The sequence below is a fragment of the Phyllostomus hastatus genome, unplaced genomic scaffold (assembly GCF_019186645.2).
Source record: "Phyllostomus hastatus isolate PE091 unplaced genomic scaffold, TTU_PhHast_1.1 phas_contig_40, whole genome shotgun sequence".
NCBI lineage: Eukaryota > Metazoa > Chordata > Mammalia > Chiroptera > Phyllostomidae > Phyllostomus > Phyllostomus hastatus.
The window spans coordinates 6,663,093-6,688,757 of record NW_025333872.1 but is presented as its reverse complement, the minus strand read 5'-3'; the positions used below and the strand labels follow the sequence as shown (position 1 = coordinate 6,688,757).

The 25,665-nt window shown below is 41.8% G+C and overlaps 1 protein-coding gene across 3 annotated transcripts in view; it reads right to left on the bottom strand.

Moving 5' to 3' along the window:
* BICRAL (BICRA like chromatin remodeling complex associated protein) overlaps positions 1 to 25,665 on the bottom strand; it is a 99,041-nt gene that overhangs the window by 21,481 nt on the left and 51,895 nt on the right. For 2 of the 3 annotated variants that reach the window (XM_045843106.1, XM_045843107.1), the window contains exons 3-7: positions 24,371 to 24,416; positions 18,875 to 18,920; positions 18,407 to 18,455; positions 18,250 to 18,318; positions 13,240 to 14,916 (exon numbers count right to left, since the gene is read on the bottom strand). In XM_045843106.1, coding sequence (XP_045699062.1) covers positions 13,240 to 14,916; positions 18,250 to 18,318; positions 18,407 to 18,455; positions 18,875 to 18,920; positions 24,371 to 24,416 — 1,887 coding nt within the window. The remainder of the gene's footprint in view (positions 1 to 13,239; positions 14,917 to 18,249; positions 18,319 to 18,406; positions 18,456 to 18,874; positions 18,921 to 24,370; positions 24,417 to 25,665) is intronic. The other variant, XM_045843108.1, reaches the window with a different exon arrangement.

Sequence of the window (25,665 nt, the reverse complement as noted above, 5' to 3'; positions counted from 1 at the left end):
CAACCATCTGAATAAAGTGCCCATAGAGATTCAATCCTTGTCTCTACTTATTGGTTCTGGTAGTGACAGCAGCATGAACACCAACTTTCCTGGTTTCAGGGCTTAGGAAATTATGTTTAAAAAGCTCTCCAGGTGATTTGATGCATTGCTAAGTTTGGAAACTACTGCATTTGTAGTCTCTGTTACATGCTTGGATAATAATGTAGAGCAGGCCTAGGGTGGACAGTCTGGCGCAGAAGAGGGGGGAGAGAGAACAATGAAGGACAGATAAGAGGCCATGCTATCTTGAAGAGGCTGAGAGAACAGCAGAGTCTGGTTTCTGACCTTTATAAAGAGCTGCACTATATTTTCTGTACATCCCCCTCCCCCTTTTTTTTTTTTTTGGCTAAACATATTAGGGTGAGTTTCTAAAAGTACCTAGACTGAGACCCTGGGTGTCAACTGCATGCACATTCGCTGTGGTAATCACAGAGAAGGCAGCTGAAGAAGACCAAACACACTATTTGCCCTATGAAAGTTTACCATCCAGGCCCACATAAACACATTTTATCAGTGTTCTATAATTACGGTATCCAGCCTCAAACAAGCCCTCTTGCCTGTTCAGCAATCCTTTCTTTTCCCTAGCCAGCTCCTTTGCTCATTTTCCCACAGAATCCTATTTCATTATTGTCAAAACGGTAAGCCAGGTGAGAACTCATTTAACTTTCAAAGCTACTACCTTATCTGTATCCCTTTTCATCCTTTCCCCCTTCTCTAGTTACAACGGAAAAGGCATTCCTCCTTCTTTTGACAAAGAACCCCACCAGTGCTCTAGAATTCATGTCCTTTTCCTTCTGTCAGCTTCGAAAAAAGCTCAAGCCTTTCCCAAACCTTAAAAAAATAATGCCCTTGATCCCACACATCATTGCAGTTACCGCTGTCTCTGTTACCTTCATTTTTCTGAAAGTTGTCTGTACTCATTACCACCCCTCTCATTCTCTCCTTGGTCTGTTGCAATGGGCTTCTGCACCTAACATTCCACGGAAACAAGTCTTACCAAGGTCAACTACTGCCTCCTTCTTGCTAAATCTGTCATCAATGTTCTGGTCCTTACCTCCACTGACTTCTCAGCAACACTTAACTCTGTGTACCTCTTTCCTCCTACCTGCAAAATTCTCTCTTTAGCTTCCAAAATGCTGAACCATATTCACTTTACTCCTTTCTGGAACCTTCTGAGTCTCATGTGAGGACTCCTCTTCAACAGAAAAAGGAGTCTTCACTAACGTTGAAGTGTTTTGGGGTTCTTTTCCAGCCATTTTTCTTCTCTACTTACAAACTCCCTGGTCCATTTCATTCACTTCCACTGCTTTGATTACAGTTTATATACTGGTCAATCCCAGTTCAGCCCATATTTTGGTTGTATGCTTTAGTACACATTGCTGTTTATCATACAATTACCTCAAAACTGACAAGCATCTTGAACTAAACTCATAACTTCCCTTCATATAATATGCTCTATCTCACTGAACCTGGATGGTCCTGCTTATTCCTCCACGACAGCCAATCAACTGAAAATTCTATCTAACTTGTCTCCAATCCATTCACTGCTCACCATTTCTACAGCCACCAGGCTAGCCTAGGTCTTCATTATTTCATGCTTAGGTCATGACACTGGCTCCTTTACATGACACACAAGGCCTGGATAACTTGGTCCTTGCTCACCTTTCACACCTAAGCTTTCCACACCTCACCTGAACATGTTTTCCTTCCCTGCCCCTCAGTACCACGGGCTCTTCTCTCTCCAGGCTGTGCGCCTGCTATTCCCCCCACCTCATGGTCTTCACTCAGGCCCTCTCTTGCTGGATAACTCCTCCTCCTCCCTTAGGTCTTGGTCAAAAACCACTCTCAAGGAAACCTTCCCCAATCACCTCATCTGGGTCAGAGTCCCCTCTTCACAGCCTGGCACACCAGACTGCTTTTACCGGAGCACTTAAATACGGGGTGGCTGTTGGCTCATCTATCTGTCTCCTGTCCTACAACAGATGGTTGTGTCCCCGGGGCTTGGCCCAGGGATGGCCATGGTACGTACTGAATCAATGAAAGAAACATTTAGCACAGTAGGTGATTAGACATCTAGTGGGCAGCACAAGCCAGAAGTGTAGAGAAGAAATCAAGTAAGGGACTGAAAAAGCCTTTATTCTTCTAGAGACTTTGGTTGGAGCCCAAAAGGAGGGGAAAGCATTTAGCCCCGATAGGAAAAACCATTCAATATACAGGTTCAGCAGACGAAAGGCTTGCTTGAGTGTGGTTGGTTGGTAGGGTACGTGAATGTCTTACATGAGAGGGAAAGCAATTTGAACATTTCACCTAAAATGTCATAGTGTTCTTGAGTATGATATTCTTATGTTACAGAATTACATGCTTATGATTTTGTAATTAAAAAGGGGTGTTATTTGTGCTGGACCCTGTAAACCCATCAGCAAAGTCCAGAGGCTCACAATGAGTCTGGCCTACTCAGAGAATAATGGAGCCAGCTTGGCTAACCTGGAGGGTTTCCGACTGGAGAACCTCATCTGCCAGGCGGGCAGAAGTTTGTGCCTTCTCCTATGGCAACAGGAAGCTCCCAGATGATCTGGTTCAGGTGAGGAAACAAATGTTTTAGGAAGATTAATGTGGTGGAAATCAGGCTTTCAGAAGAGAGCGAAGGCATATTAATCACTCAGACAATTGTTACTGTTGCTAATTAGGATATGAATGAGCCTTGGAAATCATCTAGACCAGTGGTTCTCTCTCCTGTTTGCACTTTAGAATCACTTGGGGAGCTTTTGAAAAACGCCGGTACCTAGAGCCCTTTCCCAGACTGTTTAAATCAGAATTTATGGAGGTGAGGCCCAGGCATCCATATTTTCAAAAAGTGCCCTGAGTGACACTATTGCATAGCTGGGGTTCCTCATTTTCAAGGAGAGAAATCTAGGGCTCGGACAACTAGGATACGAACTTAGACCACAAAACCAGTCAGTGGCAAAGCAGGACCTACAAGTGAGCACTGACTCCTAATCCAGCTCTTCTTTTACCCCACACACGGCAGTCCCTCGTACAGTCTAGGCTGGGGTATGAAGGTGGAAAAGGAGAGAAACGGAGAGCAATTTGATTTAGATCAGCGATTTACAACCAGTGTGCCACAACACACTGATGCCACAAGAATTTTGAAAGCATACGTACCCGACTATTTAGTCAGGGACACTGGCCTCTTTTTCCCTTAGATTGTCAAATAAAAAAATGACAACAGCCAACACAACAACAGCTGTCCAGTGTGAATGAATCAAAGTCATACCTATTTTTTGGTCAGGAAATTGGCAAAATATTTATTTTTTGGTATGCCAAAGAATTTTAGTAATTAATTTATGTGTACCATAGGATGAAAAAGGTTAAAAATTGCTGTATGTGGACCAAAAATTAGCCCCATACTTAACCTGCCAAGCTCGGGTGAGGCCCGTGCCCTGGCCTTACTAACTCAGAGACCCGAAGTAACCACACAGGATGGTCTACAGTTAAAACTCTCTAACTAAAAGCAGTTCAAGGCAAGCAGTCACGTCCTAGGGCCATATTTTTCTCTAATAAAGGTCATTCTTTATCTTACTGGGCCTGTCTGTTGCCTTTTTGCATCTACCTAACAGGCCTTTGGAGTGTCAGGGTCATTTCCTTTTTCCAGACCCCTCAGGGCACCATCACTGCACCCAAGCAGAGATCACAGAACCCCTCATTGTTATTGTTTTCATGTTGATTTTTTTTCTTGGTTTTTGCATAACTTATTTTTTCCCAGAATTTTATTTTATTTATTTTTTAAAAGATTTTGTTTATTTTTTTTTAGAGACAAGGGAAGGGAGGGAAAAAGGGAGAGAAACATCAATATGTGGTTGCCTTTTGCATGCCCCCCACCGGGGACCTGGCCTACAACTCAGGCATGAGCCCTGATTGGGAATCAAACCAGCGACCCCTTGTTTTGCAGTCCAGCACTCAGTCCATTAAGCCACACTAGCCAGGGCTCAGAATTTTATTTTATTTTATTTTTTATTGAAGTTTTTTTGCATTACCGTTTATTCCCTTTATACCCTCTTTCATGTTAACAGTCAATTCGCCTATACCTGCGAATGTAAAAGATGTGTCTATTCCTTAAAAAAAAAGATTTTATTATTTCTTTTTTGCCGGGGGGGGTGGAGGGAGAAAAAGAGGGAGAGAAACATCGATGTTTGAGAGATATATCGATTAGTTGCATGTCCCCTAAATGGGAGCCTGGCCCACAACCCAGGTATGTGCCCTGGCTGAGAAAAAACCAGGAACCTTTTGATTCACTGGCAGGCACTTAATCTACTGAGCCACAACAGCAGGGGCAAAAAAGAGTCTACTCCTTTTGGTTTTTATCCAATCCCAGAGATTCTCCCTCTTTGCTTTCTCCCACCTTCCTAATTTATCACCAATGGATTTCACACAATGCCTTTACGTCTTCCTCATTGATTCTGATGTATAAAATAAGCTTTAAAACTGCCATTTTTCTGGAGCATTTTCCTCAATCCCTTGAGAATTTGCTTCCTGGCAATTATCCTCAGTTTGGCTCAAAATAAACTCATGAAAATTTCTACAGGTTTGAATGTTTCTTATGTTGAGATACAGATTAGTTAGCAGATAAAATCTGCCTTTATGAGCAGTTCGCCCAGCTCTGAAACTCCATCTCTTTGACTGAAATGGGAACAACGTGCTACTTGTAGCCCCAGGGTAAGAATTAGACATAATACGTGTAGCCCGTGACTCTGTACCTGTTGTTAGTAATATGATCATGATTTTCATTATTATTGGAAAGGATGGATATGTGACCTTCAAAGAACAACTTGTAGGACTTGGTAACATATTGAAGGTTTAGAAGGGGAGGGAAGAACAAGAACATCTAGTTTTGAAATCTGGGGTCTGAAGACTCGACGGTTCCACAGTAAGGCTGGCAGGCTGATCTAGAGGGGGAAAGGGAATTCGGGAAGGGCCGGTGGGGCTGGGGACCTCAGCTGTGACCACTCCTGGTAATCTGTACCCAAAGCATGGTAGGCACTGCTCTCAAGGAGACAGGGACTTAAAGTAATTTGTTTACTTTTGTTTGATAGGCTAAACTCTTGTAAATCTCCTCCTTTAATAACTGGCTTTCAAATATTAATCCATTTATAAGAAAGTTTAAATCCTGTAAATTACTCTCTGCATTAAGAGATTTCAGTTTGCAGGGCTCCCTGGAGAAATGGCTGATTCTAGGTCTGAAGTAAGGTAATTGCAAAACAAGCCCACAGTACCTTGTGCCACAAAGAGCTGAAGGAAAATGGGAATGTGTCAAAAGTATAGATGCCGGCTTAAGCAGGCCTCCACAGATCAAGCTTGCAACAATTTAAACACCAAAAAGAAGAATGAAAGCAACAGACTGCAACACATTAAATACAAAAGAACACATGAAGTTTTAGAGATATACATTAAAATATTACATATAAACTTACATGTCTGGATTAGATTCAAAATAATATTGGGTAGGAGAGAGTGAGTGGGATATGGACGGAACAAGAGCACTGAATTTTTCAGATGGTAAGACGTACCAGACCATAAGATGCACCCAGGTTTTAGAGAAGGAAAATGGGGAAAAAAATTCTGAAGCAAAAAAATGTGTTAAAATATTTAATAACATAAATAACATAGGCCACCGCCCCCCACCCCAGCAAGCCAGGTAAGCTACAGTCAGACTGACTATAAGATGCACCCGCTTTCCTCCCAAATATGTAGGGAAACAGTGCATCTGATAGTCCGAAAAATACAGTAGCTGGTGAGCACTGCAGCTGGCTGAGCATGGGGGCTCATCACACTATTTTGTCTACTTTTGTTTGTGTTTAAAATACCATGTAATGAAAAGTTTTAAATGATGTAAATAAATAAGTAAATAAATAAAAAGCAAGAGATAAGAAAAAGCTCTGTTTTATGGGAAAAAATCTCAGCCAGTAACTGTAGGTAGGATAATGTGATTAGAAAGTCATTTTGCAACCACTGCTGCACTGTTCAGGTGAGGATTACCAATGCAGTATCAAAGCCCTGGGTGAAAGGCTGGGGGACAGGAGAGGCACGTGGTCCTAAAACACCATCCTAGAAATCATTTCCTTACAAAGGGAACAAGGTACATTTGAACACCTTGAGAAAAACCTGGTGGAGGCCACCTTGACAAAGTGATCACACTCAGAATCACAAATGATAGGTAAAAACAATATTGTGTGTCATGCCAGAACCATTTAGTCTGAATCTAATCACAAGGAAACATTCCGACAACTCTACATTGAGGGCCATTCTGCAAGATAATTGACCCGGGCTGCTGCAGACTAAAGGGAGACGTGACAATAAATGAAAATAGTGCCCTGGCTGGTGTAGCTCAGTGGGTGGAGTGCTGGACTGCAAAACAAGGGGTCGCTGGTTTGATTCCCAGTCAGGGCACAAGCCTGGGTTGCGGGCGGGGTCCCCAGTAGGGGGCGTGAAAGAGACAACCACACATTGATGTTTCTCTCCCTCTCTTTCTCCTTCCCTCCCCCTCTTTCTAAAAATAAATAAAATCTTAAAAAAAATAAAATAAATGAAATGAGTGCTCTCTGATTTCTAGAGTGAAGCATTATTTATTATAAAGGACATTATTGGGTCACATGGAAGAAATTTGGTATAATTTTATTATAGTAATGTTAAATTTCTTGGACGTGATAGTGATATGGTTGTGTTGAAGAAGGTCCTTGTTCTTAGGAGATACCTGCTGAAGTATTTAGGGATAAGGGGTTAGGATCTTTGTAATTTACCTTCTTTTTTTTAAATTCTCACCTGAGGACATGCTTATTGATTTTAAAGAAGGGAAAAGAAAGGGAGAGAGAAACATTGATGTGAGAGAGAAATATCAATCAATCAGTTGCCTCTTGCATGCACCCCATCAGGGGACCACACTGGCACCCCAGACATGTGCCCTGACCAGGAATCCAACCAGTGACTTTTTGTTGGCAGGCTAGCACTCAATCCATTGAGTCATACCAGCCAGGTTCCAAGCTATTCTGGAATGGTTTTTAATTTTTACCAATTGCATGTTTTACTTATTTTTTTAATGCACAAAATGGTTAGATAAATGCTGTCCAGGTATCATTCTCCCTGTGAAGGGTGAGTTTTTAAAATTAGAAAACGAGAATAATCTGTAATTCCACCATCCCAGAGAATTGCTGTTAATATCATAGTGTATTTCCTTTTAATGAAGTTTCTGAATATTTTATAAGCAAGAGGGTTTTCTATTATCTAATTTGCAATATTGTCTCTCCATCATTTGTCTAAAAGTGAAAACAATTTATTATTTTACATTTTAGCATGCATTTTATTTTAAATGTGCACTTAAAATTATTTTGGCCCTGGTTGGTGTGATTTAGTGGATTGAGTACCGGCCTTCAAACCAAGGGGTCGCTGGTTTGATTCCCAGCTAGGGCACGTGCCTGGGTTATAGGCCAGGTCCCCAGTGGGGGGCACGCAAGAGGCAACTACACATTGATGTTTCTCTCCTTCTGTTTCTTCTTCCCTTCCCCTCTCTAAAAATAAATACATAAAATCTTTAAAAAATTATTTTGTAAGCCATTCCCCCAAATCTTTATTTTTTGAAAATATTTGAAATGACTATATAGTATTTATCATACCCAATCATTCTATTATTCAAAATTTGGGTTTTTAGAAAAATTTTTGCAATACTTTGGTTGCAAAAAGTATCTATAGTGTGCTCTATCTGGAGTAAGAAAAGGAGGGAAATAAGAACATACACATGCATCTGCTTAGTTGCACAAAAAGAACATAGGTTAAGAAAATAATGAGATTGATGCATACAGGTGACAGGAGGAAATGGCAGGAAAGGATGGGGGAGGGGCAGGGAGAGGGGCTGGGGGCGAGGCTGCTCCAGGTACACTCTCTGCACAGCCCTGACTTCTGGGACCATGCTAATGGTTCACAGGAAATTGAACAGATACAATCAACAAGAATAATGGTGAACTATAAACAGCACTACATTTCAAATGAATAGCATACCAAGGGAGAAAAGAAAAAGTAACTGAAGTAATTTTTAAACACAGTATTCTGACTATGTACCTTTAGGCTAAATACAGAATTGTAAAGCAACACTGAAGTCTAATTAGTAGGTTTGTTTTTCACAGTGGTATATATCAGCAATTCTGAAATTATTCTATATTCTTGTATTAAGCAAATAAGTAAACATGCTGTGGGGATGGCCTTCCCACTGGAAGAAAAGGGGGTTACAAACATAGAAAAGGAGACTTCAATAATGAGCCCCGAGGTCCTGGAGTAGATGGAAGTATCAATATGAACTAGATAATATAGGTTGATAGATAAATAAATAGCTACAAATATTGGGTAAGTCCCAGCTGAGGCATCCTCAGCAGTATGTATACGTAGTGCTGAGAACTCGGTTTCTAAATACTGTTCTCCACTAGAAGAAATGGGCTCCTTAAAGGAATGGTTGATTCCAGGGCAGAGCAGGGAAAGTAGAAGATGAACATGGAACGTCCTGTTCTGCCAGAAAGTGAGGAACGTGCTCCGAGCATGGTGGAGACGTGTCAGAAGGGCCAGCGGCTAATTTGGAAGGGCGCCCACTGGCCATCAAGTTAAATAAGTATCAAAATAAAGATATCAAGATGGCCATCAAGATCATGAGTATCAAAATAAATGATTGTAACAAATTATAACCCATTGAATAAAATAGGAATCCGTGAGTCCATACTGATATAAGCAAACATAAATAAAAGAAGGAAAAGGGTTTCCTTAGATTACAATGCCAACAATTAATTCAGAACCAATGACAGAATTAGAAAATCTGTATTTGGTGATCATCATAATAATAGCTGATTCAGTAACAACTGACTCAGTCAGGAATTATCGATGGAAGCTTAAACTGGTGTACACAAATCTGATGAGCAAAACTGTGGATATCTACACAATTTCAAACTACTTCCCAGAAGGGACATAGTAAGATGCACCAGATACCATTTTAAGCAAGTGGTCCAAGTTAACGCCACCAGTAATGGGACAAGTCCGCATCGTGAGGACACATCATTTCCATGGCAATCCTACCAAAATGTATGACCTAAGTCTAGTCATGAAGAAATGTCAGAGAAACTCAAATTCAGGGACATTCTATAATTCTGAAAATAATTAGTTTGTACTCTTCAAAAATATAAAGGGCATGAAAGAGCAAAGACAGAGAAACTTCCAGACTTAAAGATATGACAAGAAAATTAGACAGTAATCCTGAATTGGATCCTGAACCGTTAAAAAAAACACAAAAAATAATTTTTCTTTTTTGCTAAAAGGGACATTACTATGAAAATTGACTAACTCTGAGTAAGTTCTGTAGATTAGATGATAATATTGTAATAGAGCTGATTTCTTGGTTTTGATAACTGTACTAAGGTTATGTAGGGAACTGTCCCTGTTTTTAGAAAATAAACACTGAAGCCCAAAGTAGGGGTCAAGAGGCAACATGACTGCAATTTACTCTAAAAATTTTTTTTTAATTTTATTTATTTTTAGAGAAGGGAAGGGAGAAAGAGAGGGAGAGAAACATCAATGTGTGGTTGCCTCTCGCATACCCCTAACTGGGGACTTGTCCTGCAACCCAGGCATGTGCCCTGGGCTGGGAATCAAACTGGCAACCCTTTGTTTTGCAGGCCGGCACTCCACCCACTGAGCCACACCAGCCAGGGCTAAAAGAAAAATTTTGCCTGTGTGTGTGTGAGAAAGAGATAGATAGAAAGAGGATGAAACAAATGTGGTAGGAGTTAACACCTAGGAAATCTTGGTAAAGGGAACATAATTCTTCTTTTAAAGGGATTTAATTTATTTTTTAGACAGAAGAGAAGGGAGGGAAAAAGAGAGAAACATCAATGTGTGAGAGAAGTGCTAATTGTTGCCACTCATACCCCTCTAACTGGGGATCTGGCTCACAACCCAGGCATGTGCCCTTTCTGGGAATTGAACCAGCAACCTTTTGTTTTTCAGGCTGGTGCTGAACCCACTGAGCCACCCCAGCCAGGGTAAAAATTCTTTATACTATTCTTGCAAATTTTACTTTTCTATAAATCTGATATTGTTTCAAAGCACATCTTTGATACCAAAGTAATGGAGGACTCAGGAGGGTCGGCCATGGGGTGAAAGCAGGTGGGGAGTGGAACTCAGGAATGCACTCGGAATGAGTGGGAACCAAAAGCTAGGATGGGCAGATGGGGGTGAGGACCAAAGCTGATGACATTTGAGACTGTTCGGAAACATAATTCTCATGTGGTTTAGCTGACTGCCCATGGTTAATTTACCTACACAATGGCATGGTGAGAGCAGATTCTAGTACTTGGTCAGATCACAGTGCCCTGAATCCCTCCCTGTATGTGCTCCTCCCTGGTGCAGACCGGTTACTCACCAATGAGTCACACAGCATCCCTGACACTTTCTGGTTGGCACCAAAGAACCAGCCACAACTAGTACATGGTCATGTGACCTAGTGGCTTGCTAGATGATAGGTAAGTAAATAATCTATAATAAGCTTTCATTTTAAATGCCAATAATACAGTCAACCAAATACATGTATAAAGTCTTCACTTTAAAGTTGTCAATAGGTTCTGCAAGTTTAAGTGAAACGATGTATAATAAAATGAGTTTCACCACAGGTTAATTGATATAAACAAGAGTTAAACCCTGGCTAGTGTGGCTCAGTGGACTGAGTGCTGGCTAGTGAGCCAAAGGGTCCCTGGTTTGAAACCCTGTCAGGGCACGTGCCTAGGTTGTGGACCAGGTCCCCAGAAGGGGGCATATGAGAGGAAACCACACACTGCTGTTTCTCTCCCTCTCTCTCCTTTCCCCTCTGTCTAAAAATAAAAAAGAGGGACTTCTGGCCAAGATGGAGGCTAGATAGGTAGATAAACTTTGCCTCCTCTCACAACCAAAAGAACAACAAAATTAAAGACAATAAACAACCAGAACTGCCAGAAAATTGAAATGTATGGAAGTCCAACAAATAAGAAGTTGAAACATTCACCTAGACTGGTAGGAGGGACAGAGATAGGCAGCTGGGGAAGAGAGGATGCATGGCAAGGTGGCAGCTGGAGGATTGGACAGGCAAGGTGGCAGCTGGCGGACCCACATTTGCCCAGGCGGATAAGCCAGGAGGAACAACTGGGGAGTGAGACAGACTATGCAACCCAGGTTTCCAGCTGGGGAAAAGAAAACCTCAAAATCTCTGGCTGTAAAAATCTGTGGGGGTTGCAGCAGTGGGAGAAACTCCCAACCTCACAGGAGAGTTTGTTGGAGAGACCTACAGGGTCCTAGAACATACACAAACCTGGTAACCTGGTAATCCACCCACCTGGTAATTAGCACCAGACGGGCCCAATTTGCTTGTGGATAGCAGGGGAAGTGACTGAAAGCTGGTAGAGAGCAGAGCAAGTGGCACTGTTCCCTCTCTGACTCTTCCCCCCACATTCAGGGCAACTATACAGAGATGTAGGTTGTCCTGCCCTGGTGAATACCTAAGGCTCTACTCCTTAAAACATAACAGGTACACCAAGAAAAAGAAATATGGCCCAAATGAAAGAACAGATCAAAACTCCAGAAAAATAGCTAAGCAATGGGGAGATAGCCAGCCTATCAGATGCAGAGTTCAAAACACTGGTAATCAGGATGCTCACAAAAATGGCTGAGTATGGTCACAAAAGAGAGGAAAAAGTGAAGGTTATTGCCAAGTGAAATAAAGAAAAAATATACAGGACACCAACAGTGAAGGGAAGGAAACCAGGACTCAAATCAACAGTTTGGAACAGAAGGAAGAATTAACCATTCAACTGGAACAGAATGAAGAAACAAGAATTCGAAAAAATGAGGAGAGGCTTAGGAACCTCCAGGACAACTTTAAACGTTCCAATATTTGAATCATAGGGGTGCCAGAAGGAGAAAAGGAAGAGCAAGAAATTGAAAACTTATTTGAAAAATTAATGAAGGAGAACTTCCCCAGTCTGGCAAAGGAAACAGACTTCCGGGAAGCCCAGGAAGCTCAGAGAGTCCCAAAGTTGGACCCAAGGAGGAATATACCAAGGCACATCATCTTTTACATTACCCAAGATTAAAGATAAGGAGAGAACTTATAAGCAGCAAGAGAAAAGGAGACAGTTACCTACAAAGCAGTTCCCACAAAACTATCAGCTGATTTCTCAAAAGAAACCTTGCAGGCAAGAAGGGGCTGGGAAGAAGTATTCCAAGTCATGAAAGGCAAGAACCTACACCCAAGATTACTCTATCCAGCCAAGCTATCATTTAGAATGGAAGGGCAGAAAAAGTGCTTCCCAGATAAGGTCAAGTTAAAGAAGTTCATCATCACCAAGCCCTTATTACATGAAATGTTAAAGGGACTTATTTAAGAAAAAGAAGAAGATAAAACTATGAACAGTAAAATGACAACAAACTCACAACTATCAACAACTGAATCTAAAACAAAAACCAACTAAGCAAACAACTAGAACAGTAATGAATCACAGAAATGGAAATTGCATGGAGGGTTATCAATGGGGAGTGGGGAGAATGGGGGAAAAGGTACAGGGAATAAGAAGCATAATTGGTAGGTACAAAATAGACAGGGGAAGGTTAAGAATAGTATAGGAAATGGAGAAGCCGACAACTTTACATGTACGACCCATGGACATGAACTAAGGGGTGGGGGGATGCTGCTGGGAGGTGTGGTGCAGGGTAAAGGGGAATAAAGGAGAGAAAAAAATGGGACAACTGTAAAGCATAATGAAGGAAATATACTTAAGAAAACAAAACAAAAAAGGCGTTAAGTTCCTATAGAATCTGATCGTTATAAAAAAACAATGTTGAATGAAACGATGTTATTCAAGGACCCAATCTATATCAATTTTGGTGCTTATCAAATGTTTGCTATTTACCAGGGACTATGCTAAATGCTTTCTGTGGATTATCTCATTTAATCCTCCAAATAACTCTGTGGGGTGGCAGTATTATTATGTCCATTTCACTGATGAGGAAAATTAAGTCTACAGAAGTAGGGTAAAACTCAACTCTTAAACACAAATAGAATTTGCACATACAGAATTTATATTACATACAAATTCTACCTTTTCACTTTGTAATTATCCAGGCATTTGTCTGATAAAGGAAATGTACCTGACAGAAGAACTGTTGCTGGGTTCCTGCTCCAGGTGCATTACTGAAGGTGCTGGTACATTTGGAAGAAGAAACTGGAAGACGATGAGACACACTGACCGGTACTGGAGTCCTGTTTGGCTGGGCCAGCTGATCTCCTGTGAAGTTCGATCCTGATGCACCTGACTGAACCGCAGACCCAAGACTAGGATGGGCAGTGCTGGATGAGCTGACAGGGAACCGACTAGGTCCCGACATGCTCGTCACCGAGGGCATGGCGGTGAAGCCCGGTCTTCCTTGGGAGACGCTGCTCTGCCCAGGTGACAGGTGTAATACTGTTGGTGACGCCTGCTGCAAGGGCATCTGTCCACCAACAATCTGAGGAGAGGCATGATTGACTATCACTGGACTTCCAGAGGCAGCAAATGTCTGCCCAGACACTAACTGGACGGCGGTGTTCTGGTTGTTAAGCATCTGTCCGGAATATGGTTGGTTGGTCCTGAGCATGTTGGAAGAGTTTCTGTTCAGCATGACATGTTCTGAGGCCACTTGGCCAGAAATGAGCTGAGAAGGTTGAGTCTGAAGAATTTGCCCATTTATGGTCTGGACGTGGTGTACCGAGTTGGAACTGACAGAAAGGCTTGTAGGTACGAGGAACTGACTTTGGGGTGTGTGAGGTTGGCCCATGGGAGAATGAATGACAATACTGCCTGCAGCGCTGCTCACTGCCTGTGAGGTGACTGGTTTTCTTGCGTTCTGTTGGTTGACGATGTTCACAGACATGTGTGGACCAACTACTGAGCCCTGGGGTGAACTTGCAGAGGCAAAAGAGATGCCTTGTTGCACGTGATGCTGCTGCATTCCCAGATTGTTCACATTGTACGTACTTTGCTGACCCATCTGGATAGGCTTTGGCTGGATATTAATTGGAACTTTATTTGAATTTGGTGCAAGACCCCTTTGTATGATGATGTTATGCACAGGTAAAGATGTCTGAAAATTTGTGCTGTTAAACGGAACGGTAACAGGCTGTGCTACGGGACTGGAACTTGAGTTCCCAAACAAGGAGTTACCATTAGGAGTCTGTCTATGAACCAGAAGCCCTCCACTCACATTTGATGGGGCTTGCTGCCCGCTGCCCTTCAATATGATTTGAGATCCATCTAGGTTATTAATAGTCATCATGGAAGGTTGATTACCAAATGACCCAATTAACTGTATTTGACCAGAACTGCTAAGCTGACTGCTATTGGATAAATGCTGGCTGGGAACACTGATCCCCACGTGTTGCATAAAGCCATGTTGCACACCCACTGTATTGCTTGCAAACGATGCTCCAACAGGCACGTGAGTCACCCCTATAGGCTGCAGCGTCTGACCTGAGTAATTAGAAACATTAGAAGCCTGAGTAAAGGATGCTGATGAAGAAGGATGAAGCTGAGCTTGTGCAAACTGTTGGCTTGAACCTATATTGGCATCCAAATATGCCTCTTCTGCCAACGTCTGTTCAGTGATATTGGCCTCCTGCAAGGATTTTTGAAGAATGTCGAAAGGTTGGTCCTCACTGAGATCAGGAAGAGGAGAAGACTCAAGTTCATCTTCAAGAAACTGAAGGCTACTTGAAAGTGGCAGTCCATCACTGGGCCCTTCTCCAAGCTGGTTGCTCACAGCTTTGAGGGATGACTTAGGATCAGCATTCTGAAAATAAAAATAAAAAGCAATGTGTTACGCGGCATATCCAACCTTTAAAAGAGATTCTTATAAAAAACTAATCTCACTTTTGAGTAGGAATAAAGCATGACAGTCTGCTTTTCAAGCACAACTCTCCAAACTGCTCACCTTATTTTGAGAGTGTATTGCTTTAAAAAAATTATTTATGTTATATTTAGAGAGAGGGGAAGGGAGGGAGAAAGAAAGGGAGAGAGTCATCAATGTGTGGTTGCCTCTCACGCACCCCCTACTGGGGACCTGGCCTGCAACCCAGGCATGTGCCCTGACTGGGAAATGAACCAGTGACCCTTTAGTTTACAGGCCGGCACTCAATCCACTGAGCCACACCAGCCAGGGCTGACAGTGTATTTCTTAAGTAATGGTGTTGAATGTTATTTTTGTAATTATATACATTCATTGCTCTGATACACTATTTTATAGAAAATAAATAAATAACAGTAACTTAATGACGACTACCTACAGTTTAGCTTCCTTTTTTGAGATACTGGCATAGAATTTAATTTTCAGGATTGCTTCTAGTCCAAGGCTTAAGAGGGATTCAGACCCGTGTGTGTGTGTGTGTGTGTGTGTGTGTGTGTATCAAGGAGATAGCCATATCTGGTCCTTTGTACTACAGGAGTCGAGGCGAGTTTTGCAAGTTCAGGGTGCTGTTCTGCTCGAGGTTCAGAAGGTATCCCAGAATCAGCCCTGTCTTTCAAGGTTTCTTGGAACTTCCCCAGTTCTAACCCCTACCACACCAGGCAAGACCAGGCCAGGAAAAACAAGCTTTTCACATCAAATGAGTAAATGGTCAACTGATTTCTTAGAAGTAATTAGTCTATTATAATGCTTTAAAAACTACTTCAGCCCTGACTGGTGTAGCTCAGTGGTTTGGGCATCATCCCACAAACCAAAAGGTCACCAGTTCGATTCCCAGTCAGGGCACATGCCTGGGTTGTGGGCCAGGTTGGGGGCATGAGAGAGGCAACCAATTGATGATTCTCTTGCACTTTGCTGTTCCTCTCTCTCTCCAAATAACCTCATGTTTCTCTCTCCCTTTCCCCTCTTTCTAAAACTAAATAAATAAAATCTTAAAAAAAACCCACCTACTTCAGTGTCCTATCCAAAAATAAGTCTATCAACATTTACTTATCCAGCACCCAGTTACGTGTTGGTTTCTGTCCTTAAGGTGTCCTTAGGGAACAGGCATTCCAACTTGAATCAACAATATGGGCATATGAAGAGAACTAAAAATGGTCCTTCCTAAATAAGGTGTATTCCACTGGCCGGCAGTTTTTCCTGGGACACGCCAACATTATAAAAGAAAAGATATGGACTCTGTCCACCATCTTGGAGCCTGTGGAGCCTGCTGGGAGCAGGACTCTATAGAGAGAAACATGTCTGGAAGGCTCTGGTCCGAGACCATTTTTGATGGCTGTAAGCAGAGTCTCTGGAACCAGAGGGAGCACACAGCTCTTCTGAAAATTGAAGGTGTTTGTGTTCAAGATGAACCTGAATTCTGTCTAGGTAAGAGATATGGTTATGTGTAAAAACCGAAGAACAACGCAGTGACTCCTGGTGGCAAATAAACAAAACCAGGGCATTCTGGGGAAAGGGAACTCGTGCTCATGGAAACAGAGGCATGGCTCTTGCCAAATTCCCAAGCAACCTTCCTGCTAAGGCCATTGGACTCAGAATCTGTGAAATTCTATACCCCTCATGGATTTAAATTTATGAAAAGTAAATGAATAAAGGTGGATTTTTTTTCTCTTGTTAAACAAGAAGATATAGAATCAACAGCTATTTAAAATAAGGTGAAGACAGACCCTGGCTGGGTAGCTCAGTTAGTTAGAGCATCATCCTGATATGCCAAGGTTGTAGGTTCAATACCAATCAGGACACACACAAGAATCAACTAATGAATGCACAAAGAAGTGGAACGACAAATTGATGTTTCCCTCTCTCCCTGTCTGTCTCTGTCTCTCAAATCAATTAATAAATTTTTTAAAAGGTTACCTTGTCTCTAATTTAAAATAATAAATAAATAAATAAATAAATAAATAAATAAAATAAATAGTCCTGGCTAGTGTGGTTCAGTGGATTGAGTGCCAGCCTGCGAATCAAAGGGCTATAGGTTCAATTCCCAGTCAGGGCACGTGCCTGGATCGCTGGCCGGGTCCCTCCCCAGCAGGAGGTGTGCAAGAAGCAACTACATATTGATGTTTCTCTCCCTCTCTTCCTCCCTTCCCTTCTCTCTAAAAATAAATAAATACATAAAATAAAGTGAAGACAATGTGAATGTACTTAACACTACAGAACTGTACACTTAAATGATTAAGATGGAAAATTTTATGACATGTGTATTTAACACAATCAAAACATTTTTTCAAAAGGTGAAGGAAAAAAAAAAGTAGATTGATCAAGAATGAGTGGTCCAAAAACAAAGCATGAGTAGTCCAATGTGCAAAACTGTAGAGATTCTCAGCCCTAAGTTAATACGATGTTGGCAGCTAGATGCTGGGAAAAACTACATTGAAAAGCCAAAACTGGTTCTTTCTACCCTCAGTCAACCAATCAACAGTTGAAAGGGGACTAATGTGGTCTCCATTAGCTGGACACCATCTTAGGACTTGAAGAATCATAGGCTTAAACATAGTAATTTGGATATAGTCTCTAGGCAGAAATCCCCTACTCTACAGGTCAGGTTTCTTGTCTAGATGCTCCTGGAACTTGAGAATATGGGCTCCAGAACCTGGTGGCCTGGGTTAGAATCCTTGCTCTGCAACTCCTGGCTGTGTAATCTGGGAGAGTACTAACCTCTCTGTGCTTTGGTTTCTTCATCTATAATATAAGGATAATAACAGAAGCTACTTCATGGAGTTATTGTGAAGATTAATGAAGTTAATTATGTTAAACCATCAGAGCCACAAACATACTAAATGCTTAGTAAGTTTTGGTTATTATTTTTTCTCTTGTTTAAGATGAAAATGTTTAGCAAGTAACTACAATTAAGAATAATTTATTTAAAGCTATGTAATCCAGGTGCAAAACACTGTAATACTACTTTCTTAGATTATAACATCTGAGTCAGTTTTTAAAAAGTTGAGACTTAGGAAAATGGCAAAATGAATCTCATGTACCTTGTCTTGACTAAGTTAAAAGTAGAAGGTATCAACATAATTCAATAGATTTTCCTTCGGTGTCAATTACAAAAAACAATGTAATAATTCTCACATGATACAAAGGCAAGTAAAGCCTCAATTCACAAGGCATGAACGAGACAGAAACACTTGATCACTGCATTCAGTTTCTAATACTCACACTAGAGTTGGCGAAAATTGAATTTGAATTGGCTGCAGAATATCCTGCATTAGTCAAGTCATCATTGCTCTGCAAAGGTATAAATTCGACAGAGTGATTACTTTAACTGTACAGAAGAAACAAAATTTGTATCTGTGATGTTCTAAGTATTACTTACAGATTTATTACTAGGTCCATGCAGAAAATAGTTCAATGCTTGTGGGTCTCTAGAAAACAATAAAAGGGGGAAAGCAACAATAAATATGTTACCTATATTTAAGATTATTTTTTCTACGGTAAAAAGAAAATGATATATTAGCCTGAGTAAATTATCTCCCTATTTTAAAACAATTTTATTAGTGGTTTTTTGTTTTAATTTTATGTATTTTTTGATGTTTTTCTATTTCATATTATCTCTCATTTCTGCCTACTGGGACTTGTTAGAAAATAAATTTAATAAAGGATAAATAAAGCATTACCTAATTATGACACCTATCATATTCAAGACTCTTTATTTGTTAATCCACACTATGATGATTAATTTTTATTTAAAAAACCCATCTGATTTTAATAGGCTTATTAGGTTGTTTTAGTAGAGCAAACTGCACACATTCAATGTACCCTGATTTTGGAACAGGCATCTTACCCAATAAGATCAAGGAGACACGAGTCGTCATCATCATCCATGACAACTGTAAGAAAAGGAATAAAAAAAATACATTTTAGCAAAGTAGATTAAAGCCAGTAGCATCCATGTAACATAAAAATATACTATATACTTTCCCATATAAATAACTGTACTTCATTTGAGTTTTTCCTCTAATTGCTTATTACTAATGGGGCTTTATTTTTTTGTGATCATTCAAGAGATTAAGTATTCAATTTAAGTAGTTTTTATTGAATTCAAGTCCTTAACTTACAAGTCAGAAAGGAATCTGGACAAATCAAAGAGAGTTGGCAGCAACCCCTCACACCAGATTCCCCAGAGGGGCTGTAAACCATGAACAGTAACTTCCTCAAAATGTGTCATGAACAAGGGAGAAATAATATTTGTTTTAGAAAGAAATCTCATGGACACAGAAGTCTTTAAATTTTGTGACTGGATGTTTCCCAACATGGTGATCAATCTAGATTTCTTGCCATATTTTAGCTATCTTTAGGAAAACAGAAAAGTCGGCTCTTCCTACTTTTTGAGACAAGAGGCAACACAGTCCCAGGCAGCACTGCTACAGGCTTCGCCCTAAAGGTCCCAGGTTCCTCCCGTAGCAGCAACACTGCCAACTGTTCAATTCCAAACAATCTATGTCCCAACACTAGAATGTTTAAAGCAGAAAGTCTCAACCCACGTTCACCCCAGCACAGGGCTCAGAGCTCCCGCCCTCCCCAGCCACCAGCAGCCTCTGCTCAGCCAGCACAATCACTGGATTCTGGCTCAAACGACAGCAACCGACGAATTCCAAGAACAGTTCTCCCCTCTCCTCCCTTCCCAGAGATCCCAAGATCCTTTAAACTTACACTAGTGATCCGACACATGGCAACACTGCTTCACACCCATTTCAAGCCATGCGTGGAATAATTTACATCACGGAATGCCAGGGCCAAGGGTTCTGCAGCAGTTGGAAAGGGCAGTGTGTGTGAACGGCAGTTGGAAGAAGGAATGAAATCCTGAAGGGATGCCCAGAAGAGGGACACGCCCGAAGAAGGCAGAAGGGATCATTTCTACTAAATGTTTTTTCTCTGTTAAAGCTGCCATCTCCTCTCCGCTCCCCCTAAATTGCTTATACTATCAGTCACAAGGCCAAACAAATATAAAACTGACTCCTGCCACATGGAAGGAAACTTGCTTTCCTCTGGAAGGGTCTGGAAGGGGTAAGTATCCCCTGATGTGGGACCTTCCCGTTGGTGGGTAAATTTGTTCAGTTGCTGAATGATCCGTGTGATTACAATCCAGTTGAGGGAAACTTCAGGGGAGAGGAGAGAAGAAGTGGGAGACAGGAGCAAGAAAAGAATGGCAGAGCTTATCAAAAGGTGACACCCATGGCTCATGCTGAAACGGGAGGCTGGCGCAGGGGAATTCGCTTTAGCACTAAGACATGGGGGGTTCCTCAAGGGCACACTAGCGCGACTGCGGGAACATAGCATGACTTTTGAGGAGTGAAAGTGGGCCAGAAAGGAAAAAGAGGAAAATTGTTATTAAATAGGTGTACAGAAATCTGTGTGAAGGGCTGCCCTTGAATCTGCTATTTGACATACAACTGTACTAGCCATTGCTAATAATTGTACCATGCGCCTGTCTCCTAGACATCACAATCACGTGGACTAAATCACAGTTATGGCGTATGATTAAGCCTATAAAGTGGACATTATTTCTTTACTTCAACACGACCATTTATTTAGAATTTCACTATATTCTTTGTAAAAATATTTTAAGTGTCTAACAGTCTCTGGAACAAACTAATCAATAAAAAGTAAGTGAAAAATAACCTAGAAAGAAAAAACACAAGCCCCGTGACTCTTTTGCAACTATCCCAGCTTCCCTCATTACTTGACACTCGGTTCCTGGTTCCGCTAGAGAACAAGACGCTGGGATTAACACTCAGACTGAGAAAGGAGGTCAGCACAGGCACTCCGCCCAGGTGTCCCTGCCACTGGGACTTTTGACACAGAGAGCACTTGCTACCCCAAAGTTCCAAGTGACAAGCTACTTGAGTAGCCCAAATAAAAAAACAATTTTACAACAGTGAATGCAATGAAAAGCCATTGCGCACCCCCCAGCCAAACCGCAGAGGCTGCTCCAACACTTGATTTGATAGGACTCCTGGAGACACTCGCCCCTAGTCAGGGGCATCAGTCCTACAGACAGACCTACCCCGTTCGCCCCCGCCCCTTGGGTAGAACTCTGGGAGCCTTTATAGTCTAGGGTGCCCTGAGAATTCTGCTTTTTAAAGGGCCATACTCATTTCAGACTTCAACAGTTTCAAATTAAAAGAACTGACTCTTACCCCTCTATTGCCAGCTTTACATGGTGACGAAATACAGTCACAAAGCAGCTAAATCCAGCAGTCCCTTTCCCCAGGAAAGGTCTACCAAAGCAAATGTACCTGAGTAAAGTTGTACAGTCCGAGGATGATTCTAGGGAGGGAAGATAATCTGAGAGTCAGGAATTGACTCCAAAGTGAGGAGTTCAGTTTTCTTTGAAAAGCTTCTCCCTTTACTTCTGGACTCTTGTTAAGGTTCTTTTCTCATGAAAGTAACAACCCTGGAATCACTAGAGGCCTCTGGCAACAGGTGAATTTTATAAGGCTGTATGAAATATAAGTCCCCCTCTAAAGGGAAATCCCTAGATCAGTGCTTAAAAGCTGCTTCTTGGCCCAACACACTCAAGCAAGACACATTCCCCTCAGGAAGAGCAGCTTACAACAGGAGAACCTGTCACAGTGAAAAGGGGCTGCAGCTCTTACAGAATCCTGGTAGGCAGGTACCCCAAGAGTTCAGAAATCACTGCCCCACATAGCTGACTACCACTCTGAAATTAAAGCTCATTTTTAAAACTGTTCCAGAGACAACACACACTGAATAATACCTTTAATCAAGACAACAGTGTATCCACTTATCCACTTGGTCTTTCCCGAGAGAGAGACAGAGAGACACAGAGAGAGACACAGACACACAGAGAGACACACAGAGACAGAGAAACACAGGGAGACACAGACACACAGAGAGAAACACAGAGAGACACACAGAGACAGAGAGACACAGACACACAGAGACACAGAGAGAGACACAGACACACAGACACACAGAGACAGAGAGACACAAAGAGACAGAGAGATACACACACAGAGACAGAGAGAGACACACAGAGAAAGAAAGAGAGAAAAAGAGAGAGACCACTAAATCAGGAGGAAAATGTTAGCCATATACAGAAGGTGGGTCCATACCTCATATCTTACACAAAAATAAACTCCAGATGAATCTAAGAGTTAAATGGGGTGGCAGTGGGGGAGGAAAAGAACCTTTAAGTACTAGACTAACACATGGGAGAAATTGTTTTTTATAATCTTGGAGCGGGGGAAGTCTGTCGTAAGACAAAGAAGTCATAAAAGATGGATCAATTTGATGACATAAAATTTTTAAATTCTGCACAATAAAAAAAATAAAAAGTCAAAGACTAAACCACCCAAAAACTTAAGTGGGAATTATATCTCCAACTCATTTATCACAAAAAGGGCTCTTCTCCCTGGTATATAAAGAATGGTTATAAATGAGAAAAAAAGAAAGAAGCTGCCCTGCAGAAAATCAAAGGGTATGAATAATTCATAAAAAAAGAAAGTCAGCCCCCACATTTATAAAAATAATCAACTTCACTTAGAAGTTTTTAGAAGCCCCTGTTATCTTTGGTTTCACTTTTTGTGGTTTCAGCTATCCAAAATCAACCTCAGTCTAAAAATATTAAATGGAAAATTCCAGAAATAAACAACTCATAAGTTTGAAATCGCATGTTGTTCTGAGTACTGTGATGAAACCTTGCCATCCTGCTGTGTCCCACCAGGGACATGAGTCACCATTTGTCCAGCCACTCCATGCTGCACATGCTCCCACCATCCTCACTTAGTAGCCTGTGGGTTACCGGATTGGCTGTCACAGTGTTGCAGTGCTTGTGTTCAAGTCACCCTTATTTCACTTCATGATGGCCCCAAAGCACGAGAGTAGCAATGCTGGCAATTTGGATGTTCCAAAGAGAAGCCATAAAGTGTATATATGTATAGGAAAACCAGTATATACAGGGTTCAGACTATTGTGGTTTCAGGCATGGGGGGTGGGGTTTGGAATGTACCCCTGTGGATAAGGGGGACTTCCATAAATTAAAATTATGATGAGATACTATTTCTTGTCAGATAGCAAAAATAAAGTTTGGTTAAGAACTATGCTGGTCAGGGAATGGAAAACCCAGAATTTTTATACCTTGGTGGTGGAGAGTGTAAACTCATTACTCCTGAGATGGCAACTGAGCCATACTTTCAAAATGTTAAGTGCAAAACGCATCTTGCCTGGCAAATATATTTCTGGGTATTTGTCCTGCTCACACTCTTGCACATGTGGGAAATGATATGTGTATAAGAATATCCAGTGCAGCATTACTGGTTTTTAGCAAGACTGTAAAAGCCTAGATTTCAGGATATGGGGTTTCTTTTTGGGGTGATGAACATATTCTGGAATTAAAACACTGAATTGTTCACTTTAAAAGGGTAAATGTTATGGAATATAGATTATATCTGAATTTAAAACATTTTTATCTTATTACTTTATTATTTTATTTAGAGAATATGTTGACTAAAGCTGGGGACAGTTGAAATAGGAAGGGCTCAGAGGAGAAGCAGCAACAGGAGAGCCTGGGCTGGGCTGCCTTAGCTCACTGGGAAGTCAGAGAAAGGGGGCCTTTAAGGCAGATTCGTGGGGTTAGCTCAGGATGAGCTGCTGCTGCCCACTGCTCCCCTGATTGTAAGTCTCTGGGGTCCTGCAGGGTTCAGGAGATGCACGCCTGTGGGGGAAAGACGCAGTCATGCTCCTGGGAGAGACAGCACACTAAAGTATTTTTTAAAACTGTAGGTCTCCAGAATGAGAGACTTGTTAAACAAATTATGGTTCACCTACACAGTGGAATACAACACAGCCATTAAAAGTCAGGAGGCAGCCCTGGCCAGCGTGGCTCAGTTGACTGAGCATCATCCTGCGAACAGAAAGGTTGCCGGTTCGATTCCCTGTCAGGGCACATACCTGCTTGCCAGTTTGGTACCTGGTTGGGACCTGTGCAAGAGGCAAATGATTGATGTCTCTCTCTCACACGGATGATTCCCTCTCTCTCTTTCTCCCTCCCTCCCCCTCTTTCTGGAATCAGTTTTTTTAAAAAGTAATGAGGCAGCTTTATACAAACTGACTTGGAAAGATACATGGTCAGTGGGAAAAGAAAGGCACAGAACACTGTATACACTATGCTCCCAAGTGTGGGGTGTGGAGAATATATACATGTGCCCACAAAGGTTCAGACCCCACATGAAGCACAAATAACCAGTAACACTAGCAACTTCCAAGAGGGAAACTGGGTGGCTAGGAATGGAAGAAGGTGTACACTCTCACTTACATGTCCTTTTGTATCTTCTGAATGTTGTGCCACATGCATGTAAGGCCTATTTTAAAAAATAAATACAATTAATAAAATGAAAAGGAAAGAGGGGGACTTCCGGCCAAGATGGAGGCGTAGGTAGACACACTGTGCCTCCTCACACAACCAAAAAAAGGACAGCAACAATTTAGAAACAAGATAACAATCAGAACTGACAGAAAATTGAATAATATGAAAGTTGAACAACCAAGGACTTAAAATAGACACATTCATCCAGACTGATAGGAGGGGCAGAGTTGGGTAGCCAGGCAGAGAGGGATCACGGCACAAAAAATGGTGGCACTAGGAGTGCGAGGCACCCCAGGCGCACAAGACCACAGCAGGTGGACCCTGGGCATGCAGGCAGCGGCTGGCAGACCCCAAGTATGGGGTGGCAACAGGCAGACCCAGCAAGGTGGCGATTGTGAAGCGAGGCACTGTGCACAAGGTGGCTGGCTGACCCTGCAGTCCCAGGGTCCCAGGGCTGGGAAACAGAGCCTCAGGGCACTGATTGAAAACACCTGTGGGGGTTGAGGCGCAGGGAGAGACTCCCAGCCTTACAGAAGAGTTCGTTGGAGAGACCCACGGGGTCCTAGAATGTGCACAAACCCACCAACACAGGAATTAGCACCAGAAAGGCCCAGTTTGCTTGGGGGAATACGGACTGAAATCCAAAGAGCACCCAGAAAGTGCCATTGTTTCCTCTTGGACCCCGCCCCCACACAGAGTGTCACAACCCAGTGACTGGGTTGCCCCGCCCTGGTGAACACCTAAGGCTCCGCCCCTCATACATAACAGGCTTGGTGACAAAAAAAAAAAAGGCCCAAACAGAAGAACAGATCAAAGCTCCACAGCAAATACAACTAAGCGACAAAGAGATAGCCAGCCTATCAGATGCATAGTTCAAAGCACTGGTGATCAGGATGCTCACAGAATTGGTTGAATTTGGTCGCAAATTAGATGAAAAAAATGAAGGCTACACTAAGTGAAATAAAGGAAAATGCACAGGGAAACAATAGCGATGGGAAGAAAACTGGGACTCAAATCAGTGGAGTGAGCCAGAAGGAAGAAACAACCAAACAGAAAAGAAGGAAGAAACACGAATTCAAAAAAATGAGGAGAGGCTTAGGAACCTCCAGCACATCTTTAAATGTTCTATAGTCTGAATTATAGGGGTACCAGAAGGGGAAGAAGAAGAGCAACAAGTGGAAAAATTATTTGAACAAATAATAAAGAAGAACTTCCCCATTCTGGCAAAGGAAATACACTTCCAC